Source organism: Eptesicus fuscus, chromosome 13 (genome assembly GCF_027574615.1).
Source record: "Eptesicus fuscus isolate TK198812 chromosome 13, DD_ASM_mEF_20220401, whole genome shotgun sequence".
In the NCBI taxonomy this organism is placed as follows: domain Eukaryota; kingdom Metazoa; phylum Chordata; class Mammalia; order Chiroptera; family Vespertilionidae; genus Eptesicus; species Eptesicus fuscus.
The window spans coordinates 62,212,086-62,227,598 of NC_072485.1; the positions used below are offsets into that span (position 1 = coordinate 62,212,086).

General features: G+C 39.2%; 1 protein-coding gene across 4 annotated transcripts; it reads left to right on the forward strand.

Moving 5' to 3' along the window:
- Window positions 1-4,281: 4,281 nt before the first annotated feature.
- On the forward strand, window positions 4,282-15,264 carry ARL14EP (ADP ribosylation factor like GTPase 14 effector protein). 4 transcript variants are annotated; one of them, XM_054725367.1, is made up of 5 exons: window positions 4,311-4,372; window positions 4,745-4,822; window positions 9,399-9,900; window positions 11,322-11,449; window positions 12,504-15,264. In XM_054725367.1, the coding sequence occupies exons 3-5, from the start codon at window positions 9,475-9,477 to the stop codon at window positions 12,730-12,732; spliced, it is 783 nt and encodes a 260-aa protein (XP_054581342.1). In that variant the 5' UTR covers window positions 4,311-4,372; window positions 4,745-4,822; window positions 9,399-9,474; the 3' UTR covers window positions 12,733-15,264. The 4 variants fall into 4 exon arrangements, with proteins under 4 accessions (XP_054581344.1, XP_008147164.1, XP_054581342.1 ...); XM_054725369.1 differs by lacking the exon at window positions 4,745-4,822 and having other exon boundaries at window positions 4,282-4,321; XM_008148942.3 differs by lacking the exon at window positions 4,745-4,822 and having other exon boundaries at window positions 4,294-4,372.
- Window positions 15,265-15,513: the final 249 nt, after the last annotated feature.

Sequence of the window (15,513 nt, forward strand, 5' to 3'; positions counted from 1 at the left end):
CAAGCTGCAAGCAGTACATGCCCTTGACTAGAATCGAACCCGAGATCCTTCAGTCCATAGGCTGACACTCTATCCACTGAGCCAAACCAGCTAGGGCAGGACTTACCTTAGTTGTTTCTCTTCTTTCAGGACCACAATTCTGTATTTAGATGTTCTCCAATATCTAAAAACTAGAGGCCCGATGCACGAAATTCGTGCACGGGTAAGGTCCCTTGGCCTGGTCAGCGATCAGGGCTGATCGGGGCCTTCCAGTTGCCAGCTGGGGCCGCCCTTCCCCGGCTGCTGGGTGCTGGCTGGGGCCTTCCTTCCCTCCACGCCGTCCCCTGGTTGTCAGCACACGTCATAGCAAGCGATCGAACTCTCAGTCTCCCGGTCGAACTCCTGAGGGGACACTTTGCATATTAGGCTTTTATATATATAGATAGTTGTTTTCAGTAGGAGGGCAATCTGCAGAAGCAAAAGTCCAAATGTAATTGTTAAAACCTATTTAAAAAACTGAAGTGTGTTGTTTAATCTTAATCATACTCAAAACTAAAAACAAACAAACAAACAAAAAACAACCTTCATATTATAGTAATAACAGTAAAGACTGTTGAAACTGTTCTTCATGGTAGCTATTATCTCTAACTTCCCACTCTTTAACTGGGTATATTCTGGCTTCTATCCTCCACTTCACTGAAAGAGCTCTTATCACACCATCTATAACTATCTAATTGCCCTAAAGAATATATTTTAGTCTCTTTTTTACTTGATTTTATAGAGTTATGCAATCCAATATGGTAGCTACTATCCACATGTAGCAACTGAGTACCTGAAATGTGGCTAGTCCAAATTGAAAGGTGCTGGAGGTATAAAATACACACCAGATTTTAAAATAAACTTAGTATAAAAAGGGGCTATAACATACTTTATTAATAATTTTATATTCATTACATGGTAAAATGATAATGTTTTAAATATACTGGGTTAAACAAAACATATTTGTAAAGTTAATTTTACCTATTTCTTCTTACCTTTCTAATATTACTACTAAAAAATTTACAATTACTTATGTGACTCTCATTATACATCTAAAGGCCCGTACTGTTCTGTAGCAACCTCTCCCTCTCGTACTGCTAGAGCCCTGCTTTCAACTCTTTCTTTCCTTGGTAGGTGGGACTTTGCCTTTGTTTTCTGGCTACCTCACTGCCTCCTCCTTCTCCGACTTCCTCCAAGATCTAAATCTATTTGCAAATTTTAGCATGCTGCAAAATTGTGTAATTGCTTGCCAACACCTCAGATTCTTTCTTTTTTTTAAATATATTTTTATTGATTTCAGAGAGGAACGGTGAGGGAGAGAGAGATAGAAACATCGATGATGAGAGAGAATCGTTGATTAGCTGTATCCTGCACATCCCCTACTGGGGATCAAGCCTGTAACCCTGGCATGTGCCCTCAACTGGAATCGAACCCAGGATCCTTCAGTCAGCAGGCTGACAGTCTGTACACTGAGCCAAACCAGCTAGGGCTCAGATTCTTTCTTGAAGCTTATCTGTAAAAAGTGATCTAGTACTAACATTTACCAAAACGGATCTTCAGCTCTAATTCCTCTCATCACCTGCCTCTTCTTTCCAACTGCATATTGTACATCTTCACTTGGCTGTCTTAGATTTAACACATCCAAGGTTTAATTCCTTCTCTCTATTCTCTATAAACCCATTTCTCCTTTTGTCCTCCCGAATTTCCCAAGCCAGGACCCTAAAATTATTTTCTCCTTCTTCCTCACATCTATATCTAATCAGTTACTAAGCCTGCTTGCTTAACTTCTATCCTCTCTATGCTTTCTTAATTCCCTTAGTTTGGGGTATTTCAATCTTGGCACTATTGAAATTTTGAACCAGATCATTCTTTTGTGAGGGGTTGTTTTCCACAATGTAGCATGTTTAGCAAGTCCCCTGTCCTCACCCCACTAAATATCAGTAGCACCCCCTAGCTGAAAAAAAACAAAAAACGTTTCCAGACATTACTAAATGTCTAAGGAAGGGGTGGAGAAAGGAATCACCCCAGAGACACCGAGTTGATGGAGGACATCATTATTAATCTCTGCATTAGAGCAAAAGAGTGCTGGCTCTCCTGCCCAGTACTGTACCTCTTCCCTATTCTCCATACTCCTTACAGTTTCCACTTCAGTTCAGAATAAAGTTTAATATCTCTAATACGACATAAAAAGAGCATTATCTGTCCTCTACTTACCTTTCTCAGCTTCCCACTCCAGCTATACGGAATTCCTTGCAGTTTCCTTAGGGATGGATGAAAATCATAAGACGTGTTAGTCAGAAAAAGTGTTAAATACACTGGCAGCTTAGGAGATAAATGCAAAATTTATAGGATGTTTTATATAGAGAATATGAGTAAGCATGTACTTGGTGAAACATAGGCAGAATTCCATTAAATATACATAGTGAGTAAACAATAAGGCATGCCAAAGTTAAAATAAGTTGAAAATATCATGCAACAGAGGGACATTTATAGTTAAAAAAAAAAAAAAGTGGGGTGATGGTGGTGGTGGAAAAAATAAGCTATAAATAATTATGCCATCTCTGGGCTGACAGCTGTGTCACCACCAAATCATTCATCCAGAGGTGACACCTAGTACAATCTCATATGTGCTCAAGCTGAAAAAATTAATTGATTAATTAATTATGCAAATAAACCCATGTCTGTTCAGGCTAATTAGTAAGCTCTGGTTGTGGCCAGCCATGTTTCCCTGCACCTATCCAACAGAGCAAGCGTGTGGGCCTCCTTTCTGTGACCTGAACTCTGGCCCTCATAAGCGTGTCGTTGATGGAAGAGGTTGATGGAACATATGAACATTGCTTAACTCCGGATGCTGTCCTTCCACTTGTTTGCATCCTATCCTAAATGTGTCAATGTACTCCTACTCTTTTCCCTTGCTTTTCACTCGGTATTAAAATGGGGTCAATAAACCATTTTATTCAAGCATCCTAATTTGGGCTGTGAGTCTTCTATTTCATTACCTCTAGGATAGCTTGCCTAGTAGTCGTTTGCCTGGAAGCCACCATTGCATCAGGTTAGTTTTCCATATGACAGCTCAATACAAGCAATAATCTCCTCTCAGAATGCCTCTGCTTTAGTAACCCTCATTTTATCCTGTTCCTATTCTGTGTGTTTCCATTATGGCATTTATCACGCTACATTGGGGTTAGCTCTTGACTCCTTTGTTTCTCTCTCTGGTCTGTGAGCTCTTTGAAAGGAGGGAGACGTTTTATTCTTTTGTCTCATTTTCTCTTAACAAAGTGCCAACCATAAAGTAGCTACTAAAAAAGCTACTGCATGTGACCTCCTGGAGAAACAGTTGAATGGATTATCTGTTGCTGTTGCCTTTGTTTCATTCCCCAATTCTAGACTGGTGTAATATGGTGAGGAGCAAAACCCTGCCTGCTTACACAGCAACACGGAGGTGGTGGAAGAGCCGTAGGCTCCCTGCAGAGAGCAAGCTACATTGTGTATAGCAATACTAGCAAGCTCGGGCCTTGGTGGACTGTATTTCCCTGTCTCACTTTTTTTTTTTTCCTCACTTGGGTGGCTACAAAAGCAGTACTGGGGGGCTGGGAAGCTTTCCCTCCTACCCCCACCTGAAAATGATTGAAGGCTGAGTCCCTTTAGTTAAAGGGATCTTGAGCTCTCAAAGATTCTAAATGAATGAAATCCACTTTAAAATTAATGAGTACCTAAACTGTTGCAAACCTTAGAGATCCAAGAGAGTTATTTCTCCCCTCAAAACATTTACAAGCATCTTCTTGGAGCCCATATGATACTCAAAGTAATAATCAGCTTTTTTTTTTTTAATAGTTTAAAAGAGGCGCCTTTTGGAATATTTTTAGCCTGAATAAAATTAATGAAATAAAATGTGAGACCTTAAGTAAAGGGTCTGTTCTTGAGGTCCTTGTAACACAAGCCCTTCTACTCCGCGGATTAGAAGGACTGGGGTGCAAATATTTGGCTTCCACGATCAGGCGTCGAGATTTGCGAACAAGCATCCAAGCTAGCCAAACCTGCACCTGGGAAGAGACGGCCCCCGGGACCAAACAATTCCCTGAAACAACAAAATGTAGTCAGCGCGAGAAGCAACTGTTGCCTCACCTTGAATCATTCGCCGATTGACGCCGCCCCATCCTTTCCGCCGCGGGGGGCGCCCGGCTCCTTCCGCTCTAGGCTTCCCTCTCGTCTCTATGGTCGCGCTCGGCCCCTCTAGCTCTCGCTCGCCGTCCTCTCGGTGGTAGTGCGGGGCCGCGCGGAGGTGCGGGCCGCGGAGGTTGTGGTGCGTGGTTACAAGTTCTCGGCCAACCCGGGCGGAGGAGCTCGCGCTCAGGTGGAAAGGGCCGCGGGGGAGATTCTGGGAGGGAAGGAGCGGGAGCGTGGAGACGGGTCCCTGGACAGGAGGGGGACCCGGGCCGGGTCACGGAGGCGGGAGAGGAGGCCCGGAGGCGGGAGGGGAATTGTCTGCAGCCTCCCGATCCCCCGATCCTCCGATCCCCCGACCCCAGTTCCATCGGCGCCCCTTGGTGCCCAGGCCCAGCGCAGTGTCCGCCGCATCTGTCGCGTCTGCGGGTTGTCGCCTCTCTTCCGGAGTCCGGGAGCCCTCAAAGCGATGGGTTAGGTGGATGAGGGTTAAAATATGGTGGCCTTGAACCCCGTACCCAGCGTCTGTCTCTCCCATTTTGTTTATATTCTTTGTAATCAGAGTCCTCCCAGCCCTGGATGTGTGGTTGAGGCCGGAGGCGGAGCAGTAGTCGTTTTTTATCCCGGTGCCGTGAACAGAGTAGGTGCTCCTGGGACGGATCTGGTGCCTTGAAACGTTTGGATAGAGCCGTGAGCTGGGGGGTGGGGGGGGAGCGTTAGGCCTGTGACCTCCATAGGGTTGGGGGTGGGAAGTATTGCAGGATCCTGGGGACTTAGTCACATTGATTTGGGGAGATGTAGGCTTCTTGGGGTGAGATTCGTATAGTTTCTGGACATGTATTCGTTTAAAAGACGTTGTGAAGAGTCTACTAAGTGTCAGTGTTGTGCTAGAGAAGTCAACTGTACATGGGACCCAGGTGATTTCTTGCCCTCACAGAACTTAATATGTAATTTGGGGGGGTGTGGGGGGGGGACTTAACCAATAACAAGCCTGTGATGATGCTATGAAAAGGGAAGCCCCCGAAGTTCTTGTTCTTCCCCCCCTGGATGAGAAGAAAGTGATACCCTAGAGCGCCTGTCTTCCAGCAGCTGAGCAGGCACAGTGCCGGTCCGCTCACAGTGAAGGGGTGCAGCCAGAGGAAGGAGCACTGTAACGGTGGTGTCTGGTGAGGCTCAGCAGATCGGTGGAGACACTGACACTGTCTGGAAGGATAAGTTAGCCCGGGAGCCCTCAAAGCCATGGGTTAGGTGGATGAGGATTAAAATATGGTGGCCTTGAACCCGGTACCCAGGTAACCGGGGAGGCGGGGGGCTTTCTGAGTAAGCAAAGAGAACAGTATAAAGGCATACAACGGAAAAGAACTTCGCAGGTAGTGTAGGTTTGACGGCAGTGTTGTGGCATTTAGAACAAATGATGGCATTCTAAAGAGCCCAGACTTTATTTTCTACAAAGTGGTAAAAAAATATATATATATATATATATATATATATATATATATATATATATATATAGTGTTTTCAACAGATTACAGTTTCGTTTCACCATCATTTACTCAGCATCCATAGCGTGAACCAGTGATTGTTGGACAATCTTGGTGACGTCCAGAATAAGGTAGAATGAGGAGAGCTTTGCTCGTGACTCTTGGTCTGGAAACTGCCTCTCTGTTGTTGCAGTCCCCCTTCACTTAGTTCTCTTTGGCCTTTAAGGACCAGAGGAATAGTGACAAATTGCAAATGGGTTCCAAAAATGATCTGAAAGTACACCGGACAGAGCATTAAAAAATCTGAGGGAAGTGCTTTGGGTGTGCCTAATTAACGGGTTCTTCATATAAAGTAAAATTTGGTTTGGATGTGTGCGCTTTTAATTCATTCAGCAAATACTTACACGTCTCTGATACATCAGCCATTGTGTTAGCTTGGAAACTAGAGCTCTAAACTTCAGTTTCTTCATCTGTAAATGGGGGTGATAGTACCTCAGAGTTGTAAAGATTAATGAGATGATGTTGTTATATTGTAAATCAGCGAGCTAAACAGAGGACGCCTTAATCAATTAATCAGCCGAATTTTGGAGCCTTTATTACGCTAGCGGTCTCAGCGGAGTTGTCTCTCAAAGTCTGAGCAAAGCAATATGGAGGGAGCTTTCCCTTTATACCCCGTTGGTCTCTTTGTCCCCCAAATATGGGGTTTCCGGACCTTTTGTAGGCTTTACAAAGAGCCCTATGTAGATATTTTGCAGGAAGCTTGTAACCTGCGCACAGCACAACTCAGTAGCCTTGAGCATAGTACATTTCAGATAACTGGAGGGCACCTGGTGTGGGAGTAGCCAGGGACACAGCAGAGCGGCTTGCAAGGTCAGATAGTTGAGCTTATTTTTCCTATCATTCAAGCAAGCAAGCGTGTTTACAGAAGCCAAGAATAGCAGGGTTAAAATTTCAAACAGCAGTTTTCCCCAGCATAGAGGTTACAGGGGCAAGATGGAGTGCCTATACTTCAGTGTTTGTGCTATCGCTGTACCCACCTCTTACTAGAAATCTTTTAAATGGTACTATGGACTATATATTTGTTTTAAATTCTCTTTACCTTTCTTATTGGCTCTGGGCCTTTACTTGAGAATTGAGATTATCTCGACTTGGCTCTTTAGTCCTTGTGTTAGTGCCTATATAATGTACATAGTTAATATTTGAAGGTAATTGGCACAAAAAGTTGACAGTTACAAGAGGCATGACTTTTTTATGTGTGCATAGTAGGGGTAGATGAAAATACTTTATTTTCATTAAATAAGAGATGACTTAGAAAATGCTTGGCAAATTATAAGAACTTATACGTCACCCCTACCCCCAAAGGACATTTTTCATTAAAGGGAAGGACTCTTGACTTAACTTAAAAAACTCAGTAAATTTTTTATTTGGTTAAATTTCCTCTTAATACTACTGTTCCCACTAATTAGGAGACTGGTCAAGTAAAATGCTGTATTAATGAGAAATCAACATATTGGAACATAGTATTACTACACTTCCCCTAAAAATTTTGGGAAGAAAAATAATTAGTTTCCTTATTAATCTGCACTTTCCTCTGCTATTGTTTTCAGACAGTTTCATTTTAAACTGAGCAGCTTCTATAATTTATTCATAGGAAGTTCAGATTTCTTTTAATAACAGGTAAGAGGTGGAACCTAATTTGAAGCTGGCACCAAAGAAAGATCTCTACTTACTAGAAAATGCAAAAAAAAAATCCTCCCATATAATAAAGAAGTAATATGCAAATTGACCATCACTCCAACACACAAGATGACTGCCCCCGTGTGGACACAAGATGGCCGCTACAAGATGGCCAGCAGGGGAGGGCAGTTGGGAGGGACCAGGCCTGCAGCGGAGGGCAGTTGGGGGCAACTGGGCTGGCAGGGAAGGGCAGTTAGGGGTGACCAGGCTGGCAGGGGAGGGCAGTTAGGGGTGATTGGGCCAGCAGGGAAGGGCAGTTGAGGGTGACCAGGCCTGCAGGGGAGGGCAGTTGGGGGCAACCAGGCCAGCAGGGGAGGGCAGTTGGGGGGACCAGCCTATAGGGGAGGATAGTTAGGGGCGACCAGGCCGGCAGGGGAGGGCAGTTAGGAGCATTCAGGCCAGCAGGGGAGCAGTTGGGCGTCAATCAGGCTGGCAGGGGAGTGGTTAGGGGGTGATAAGGCTGGCAGGCAGAAGCAGTTAGGGGTAATCAGGCAGGCAGGTGAGCAGTTGGGAGCCAACAGTCCTGGATTGTGAGAGGGGTCCCAGATTGGAGAGGGTGCAGGCTGGGCTGAGGGACACACACCCCTATGCACGAATTTCGTGCACCTGGCCTCTAGTAAATAAATAAAAATTGCATAGTAAATGAGGTTGCTAGAATTAGCAAATAAAAATATGGGATTCCCAGTTAAATTTGAATTTCAGACAAATAACAGCTTAATTTTTAGCAATATTTGGGACATAATTAATGTGAAAATTATTTGTGCATTATCTAAAATTTAACTTTAACTGAGCATTCTGTATTTTATCTGGCAACTCCAGTAGCAAATAATTCTAACCCTACAGAGATACCTAAGGGATGGATGCTTAGAAAACAGTGTAATTGTGCAGACAGTTTAATTCCTTCAAGTGTTCCTCCAAAAATTACATACAGTACTCAAAAGTGTGCCAAAAACAGAAGACTTTGTGATACTGGGACAGAAGAATTTCTCAAACAAAAATGCACATATCAAATGAAATATATCACAGTTTTCTGGTGTGGTTTTTTTTGTTTTTTTTTTTGGTAAATATATTTTCATGTTTAATTCTTTAATACAACTGGAATTGATTTTTGTTTGTGAAAGAAATCTTATTCTGCCCTTTTCCACATGGTTAGGCAGTTTTCCAAGCATCTTTCATTAAATCCTTCCATTAATGTGTAATGCCCACTGGTTTATAATACCATATGTTATACATCTTCCTCTTTTCATGGATCTATTTGTCTATATTATGCTGATACCAGTTTTCATTATAATAGTTTTATACTAAATGTCTTACTCTGTTTTTCTTCAAGATTCTGTTGGCTCACTTAGACCTTTACCGTTCCATGTAAACTATTTTGCTAAATTCCAAGAGGAAGTAGGCAGAACACCTAATGGGATTTTGATTGGAATAGTTTTGGATTTATAAATTCCTGGAGAATTGACATATTTACTATAGACTTTCCAAGGCATATTTCTTCAGCATTTATTAAAAGTATCTTTTTTGTCTTTCTGTTTGATAATTTTTGCCATAAAAGCCTTACATGTCTTTTTTAAGATTTATATGTTTTGTAAGGTATCTTAAAGTGTTTTTGGTTTCCAGTATCTTTGTTAAATTATCTTGCTACTTCTAATAGTTTGCTAAATCCTCTTATATTTTCCATGTAGATATTTAAATAATCTTTAAGTAATACTTCTTGTTTCTTTCTTTCAATTCTGAAACCTTTTAATATGGTGTTAAATGGAAGCTGTGACTGACAGCAGGTATTATGTAGTTCTAACTTTACAGGGAATGCTTCTGATGTTTCTTGATTAAATATAATAATGATTCTTGTAGACTTTTTGGTAAATACCTTTCTATTCCTTTTTTGCTAAGAGTTTTCTTTCTTTTAAACAAGTATTGAGTTTTATCAAATGCCTTTTCAATTTCCCAGATAAAAATTTATAGCACAAATCTGACTCTCTTTAATATTTTCTTTAGGGTGACCATCATATCACTTATTAGAGAGAGGTCAGTTGCTCGACAGAATTAAACAGGAAATTTGCTAGAATCAAGAATGATGGATCCATGTTCAGTTGGAGTTCAGCTTCGTACCACAAATGAATGCCATAAAACCTACTATACTCGTCATACAGGTTTCAAGACTTTGCAAGAATTGTCATCAAATGATATGCTTCTACTTCAACTTAGAACTGGAATGACACTTTCTGGGAACAATACAATTTGCTTTCATCATGCAAAAATTTACATTGAAAGATTTGAGGATTTGCAGAAGTCATGTTGTGACCCCTTTAACATACATAAAAAACTAGCCAAAAAGAACTTGCATGTAATTGATTTAGATGATGCCACTTTTCTGAGTGCAAAATTTGGCAGACAGCTTGTACCTGGTTGGAAGCTTTGTCCAAAATGCACACAGATAATCAATGGAAGTGTGGATGTTGATTCTGAAGACCGGCAGAAAAGAAAACCTGATTCAGATGTATGTATAGTAGTCATTTTTTCTGCTATGTTGTTTCTACACTGTGAGGTTTTGTTTAATTATAAGGAAATCATATTTACATTATTATTTACTAGAGGCTTGGTGCACGAATTCATGCACCAGTGGGGTCCCTCAGCCTGGCTGACGGTATCAGGCCGAAACCGGCTCTCCGACATCTCCCAAGGGGTCCCGGATTGTGAGAGGGCGCAGGCCAGGCCGAGGGACCCCACTGGTGCACAATCGGGGCCGGGGAGGGACACAGGAGGTTGGCCAGCTGGGGAGGGACCATGGGAGAGCTCTAGGGTGTGTCTTGCCCATCTCTCTCAGTCCTGATCTGCCAGACCCCAGCAGCAAGCTAACCGACAGCTATTGTTGTGTTGGCTGTTATCATTTCTTTATTTGACAATCTAAGGGAAAAGAGGTCAGTTCCCCTGACTAAATAGTCGGGTATTGCATATTTTAAAAATTCTTGCAGCACACCAGTGTGCCATGGTACACCAGTTGAAAATCTCTGACCTAGACTGAATGATGAAGAAAGGAATAACATAATATGCCCAAGACTCTCCTTAGCCATATCAAAACAACTTAAGATTTCATAAAGTTCTCTTTGGTGTAGAACAAGGACAAGTACGTCAAAGGAGCACTGCTTGAAATTTCTATTTGTAACTATAATTCTTGCAGCTGGGAAGAATTATAATTTTTCATTATATTAATAAGCCAAATTAAGAGGTAATTAAAATTTAAATTATGTGTAGTGCTTTCCTTTGGTGCTCCCCCCAGAGGCATATCTCCAGGACCCAGTGGTATCTTACAGTTCATACTAGGTACTTGCTACTGTCACGTCAGATGTCTTCTCCACTTTATTTATCCACTAGAAGCCTGGTGCCCGGTGGGGCCCCTGGCTCTCCAACATCACCCGAGGGGTTGGGATTGCTCTTGAGGAATGTATCACATAAAGCTGTTTCCCCCCAGTAACAAACTGAAACTCTTAACCATCAAAAATTTGTAATGCTTTTTAGGACTTAAAACCCTATTCTCTGCTTTTGAAAACATATAATAACAAGAGAAACTTTTCTTAAGGACTCAGGATCATTAGTAGGAACCTCAGGTTATAAAGCAGTTTTTCTGACTTCTCTCCTATGTTGGCAGCAGCTACTTCAGTTTTCACCCTGTCTGTCTCCTTCCTCTCCTATATGCCAGAAATTAAAATTAGGTAATGAAAATATTACATGTAAATTACCAATAAATTTTTAATATGGTCCATGGCTGTAAGTTTTGTTGCACGTGGGCTCTAAACCTTTTTTTCTGTTTTTTGGTGAGTTCCAGACTGTCTTCCAGGTAAAGGAATAATCTGGATTAACAGTAAGTGAAATAGTAATATGATCTGATGTCAAGTTGATAATTTGTTTACCTTTATTCAGGGAAGAACTGCTAAAGCTTTGAAGTCATTACAGTTTGCAAATCCAGGAAAGCAAACTGAATTTCCTCCAGAAACTGGTAAAAGAGAAAAAAGAAGGCTTACAAAAAGTGTAACCTCTGGTTCAGACAGGTAGGCTATGTGTTACTTCCGTCATGTTAACTTTCTGACTCATATCTGTATTGTTTCCCTATCTTTCTCTTAAGTTTTGAATTTTCTGAATTAGTATTTTAAATTGGATAATCTGGAATTGGTAAGAACATCTGAAAGCCTCATAAATAATTAACATCTTTTTCAACTTGAAAAATTTGTTTCTAAGAAAGTATCAATGAAGTGAACAAGATAATATTTTTGGCATGAGAATTAAAATAATTTAAACAAATTATTCTTAGAATTAAAGTAATTGAATTTTTTGAAAAGCATTGATATTATATAATTGGTATATCTGCTGTATGAGTGGCAGCAGGAAAGTAAATTTTATGAGAAACTTTATAGGTGTGAAATGAAAAAGTTATGGTACAGTCACCAGAATGATGAGGAAACTAAATTGTTTAGAATGTGACTTTTTAAATTGAGCATTTCTAAAATATAAATTGATTAAAAAATATTAGTATAATTCAGAATTTTCTACAGATGCGTTTATTCTATCTGTTAAGGTTTTCTATTGAGTCATATAAGTATTTTTAGGCCAGATTTGCTGGAATCCATTAAAGAACTTGAAACAGATTAATTGCAGTATAAAAACCAATAGGGTAGTACACTGTAATAAAAATAAAATTATATTCACAAAGCAGTAAAGAGATTGGTAGCCAACAAAAAGTACCTCTATTAACTACCCATTTTCCTTTTCTTAAAGGTAAGGGAAGTTTTAACAGCAATATACCTATTTTTGGACAAAGTTCTTGTCCATTCTTTTGTGAGTTGATTTTTCAATGGACTTTGAGAGGAATTTTAGGCTTATTGTATTTGTTTCAATACTTCAGAGTAGGGTCTCTTCTGATGAGGAGTTCATATACTGCTAGCTGTAGAGTAGCCTTGAGTCTGGTAAGTTATGTACCAGTTTGGTAGGACTTCATCCCTAATTCAGAATATTTTATCTCCTTAAATTTTTTCATTACCTTATTTTCAATGAAATATTCAAAAAGTAATATTTGTGAGGTGTAATTCGCCTGTGTTTATTTTACAGACAAGTGATACCAGCAAAGAGTAAGGTCTATGATAGCCAGGGTCTCCTGATTTTCAGCGGAATGGACCTCTGCGACTGCCTTGATGAGGATTGCTTAGGGTGTTTCTACGCTTGCCCTGCCTGTGGTTCCACCAAATGTGGAGCTGAATGCCGCTGTGACCGCAAGTGGCTCTATGAGCAAATCGAAATTGAAGGAGGAGAAATAATTCATAATAAACATGCTGGATAATTTGTAGCATTTCATTATGGGATCTTTAAAGTACTTTCTCTGTTTCTAAAATTCTGTCATTCTCAAATACATTTTAAAGTTGATTGCCAAATGATAAAAATTTGAAAACCACCTCAACGTGCACGCAACCTTCGCTAATATTGTAAATTTAGATGGGTTATTTCAGCAGCCTCTTAGAGCCTGTCTGGGCCAATGTAAACAAGTAAGGCATAAGCAGTCCTCAATTTGCACAATTCCCAAAGCCACAAATTCCGATAACAATGATTTAGTTGAATAACACCAGTTCCCTAACAGTACAGTTCAAATTTCAGTTACCAGTATATAGTAACCGTGAGTAAAGTACATGAAGTAGTCACTGTGAATAACATGTATTTTATGATCAGTGGCCAATCTCATTCTCAAATTCTGCTGGACGTTGGTCACTGCCTATCTGTTAATGAGTTCACTTTCAGACAGCAAAATATACAGGTATATTTCCTTGCCCCACATGTGACATTTTATAAAAGTAGGTAATGAAAAGAATTGGCAAATAAATGAAAAATGATAATGCCAGACATAATTGAGATTTGAGGTGAACATTAATGGAGTTGTAGAAGAAGTCGCTGATCGTGGGAAGGTTGACAGCACTGTTTTTTAACCTAGAGCCTCTGGATATGCAGCCAGAGAAATTTAGTGGCGGCAAACTTCCCAACGTAAATGAGGAAAGGTCTTGTCCTGGAGGAAGTGATGTTAGAAACTTCACATTAAAGGAAATTGCAGAAATATTTTACGACATTCAGAGTACAAATGCTGAAATGGTGGAAAATAATCCAAACTGAAAGGAGAAGGGCTATTTTCTATGGTATAAGTTATTTGACCAAAAAAAGCAAGCACTGTTCAAATGACTAGATTAATTTTTTACAATGAAATAACATGAATTCTCAATCTTCCTAATGTTTTAAATTACAGTGTACTAAATAAATACTTTTGTAATTTTTCCATTTACATTTTAACTGAACAGAAGAAGTATCATTTTCCCCATTGATTATTAAGAAAGATTGGCCATTTTTTATGATCCTATTCTATCATACTAAGAACTGCCTGTAACTGCGAAAAGTGCCTACTTTAGGAAAAATTGATTTTGATGCAGTGGTTGAGTGCTAAACTATTTTGGGAATAATCCACATATCTATACTAAAATATGCCATTTCTTCTCCCCACTTAAACAAATGTTTTAATACTGTAAACCTTTCATTGTTTAGACCATGCATTGGTGAAAATGTGTTCTTTGTCGCAAAAAATCTTATTTCTGTCTAGAAAGCAAAAATATACGTAAGTATATAAACAGATGTTGATTTCAATTAGAGGACTAAAAAGACTCCTTAAGGGAATAATAATAACAAATAGAGAAACACTATTGAGACTATTTGGAAATTGAAACTTGATGTTGGGATTTGTATGGGTGTTTGGAGGATGGGGTGGGTGATAACTTCACTCTGCTCTTTATTTTTTTAAAACAGCTACCTGTTCTAAATCTAGGATACTGCCACTAATCTAGGTTTTTGTTTTGTCTTCCCTAAATATAGTACTTTAGTTGAATCAGATGAGATTTAAACAACTTGAGATATTTTTTAGCCATTGAAACTATAAACTTATACAGCCAGTTTTATTGACCAATAGAGGTTTATTTTTATTTTTGTACTCTTAGTATCTCTTTAAAAGACTAGTTTTACTTTGTTGGAATGCCATTTTCAACCATGAAATTAACAGTCATTTTTAAGATATAATTGTTCACTGACCTAGTTATCAAAAGTGCAGTTAATTCCTTCATTTAAACATTTCAACAGAGCACTGGCAAAAAGAATATTTTAGCTTCATATGCTTAATGGCTAGATTTTTTTAAATTAAGGAAATATGTTCTTATAAAGGACTTAAACATAGACTCCAATTTTGTCTGAACTTCCAGGATCATTAGACCTTCTTAATTGCATTTCTGCCAGCATTTCTTAGACTGTTTAAAACAGAAATATCTTTTCAACAAAATAAATGACTTTTTTTAAAAATTCAAACATTTTAATTTCAGCATTACTTAGAACACTTTTGTGTTATTTTCAAAGATGGTAAGTTTTTAAGGGAAAATTTTTTGGATAACAATATCAGTTATGCTAATATATATTTATTGTGCCTATTTAGGAGACCAGTTTTTAATGAGCATGCAAAAGGTTTATAGAGAACGATATATCTGATTTATATCACATGTCCACTTACTGTTTTTTAATTTCAGAAATACAGAAAACAATAAAATTATCTAGACCCTTTTGGCATTTTGCGGATGATTCAAGGTGGCTAAATTGTTTTAGAATGCTATTACTCTTTTAAAAAGCAAAAATAAAAGTTAAGTAAACATTTAACTTCTGCTGTATGTGGCTCCTGGTGGAGAAGTTAATATAAGACCACAAACATTGATCTTACACAATGTTTTGGCCACAAATGTTAAAAGTAAAAATGTATGCATACTGTATATTTGAATAAAATAAATGGCATCCCATGTGATTTTTCTCCTATGTATCTTTTACAAATATAAGAAAATAGCTTTGGAATATTTTATGTACAATTCTTTTGTTTTTAAAATATTACATCTAGTTCAATGTAACAGGCTGTTCTAAAACTGCCTGGCATGGGTTCAACTAAATAATTTTTAGCAGATGTATTTTGAAGCATACATATATAGGGAGTGATTTATTAATACAGAGAATATAATTTTAGTAAGTTCTAGCATGGTTCTTAACTTTTTGGAGATCA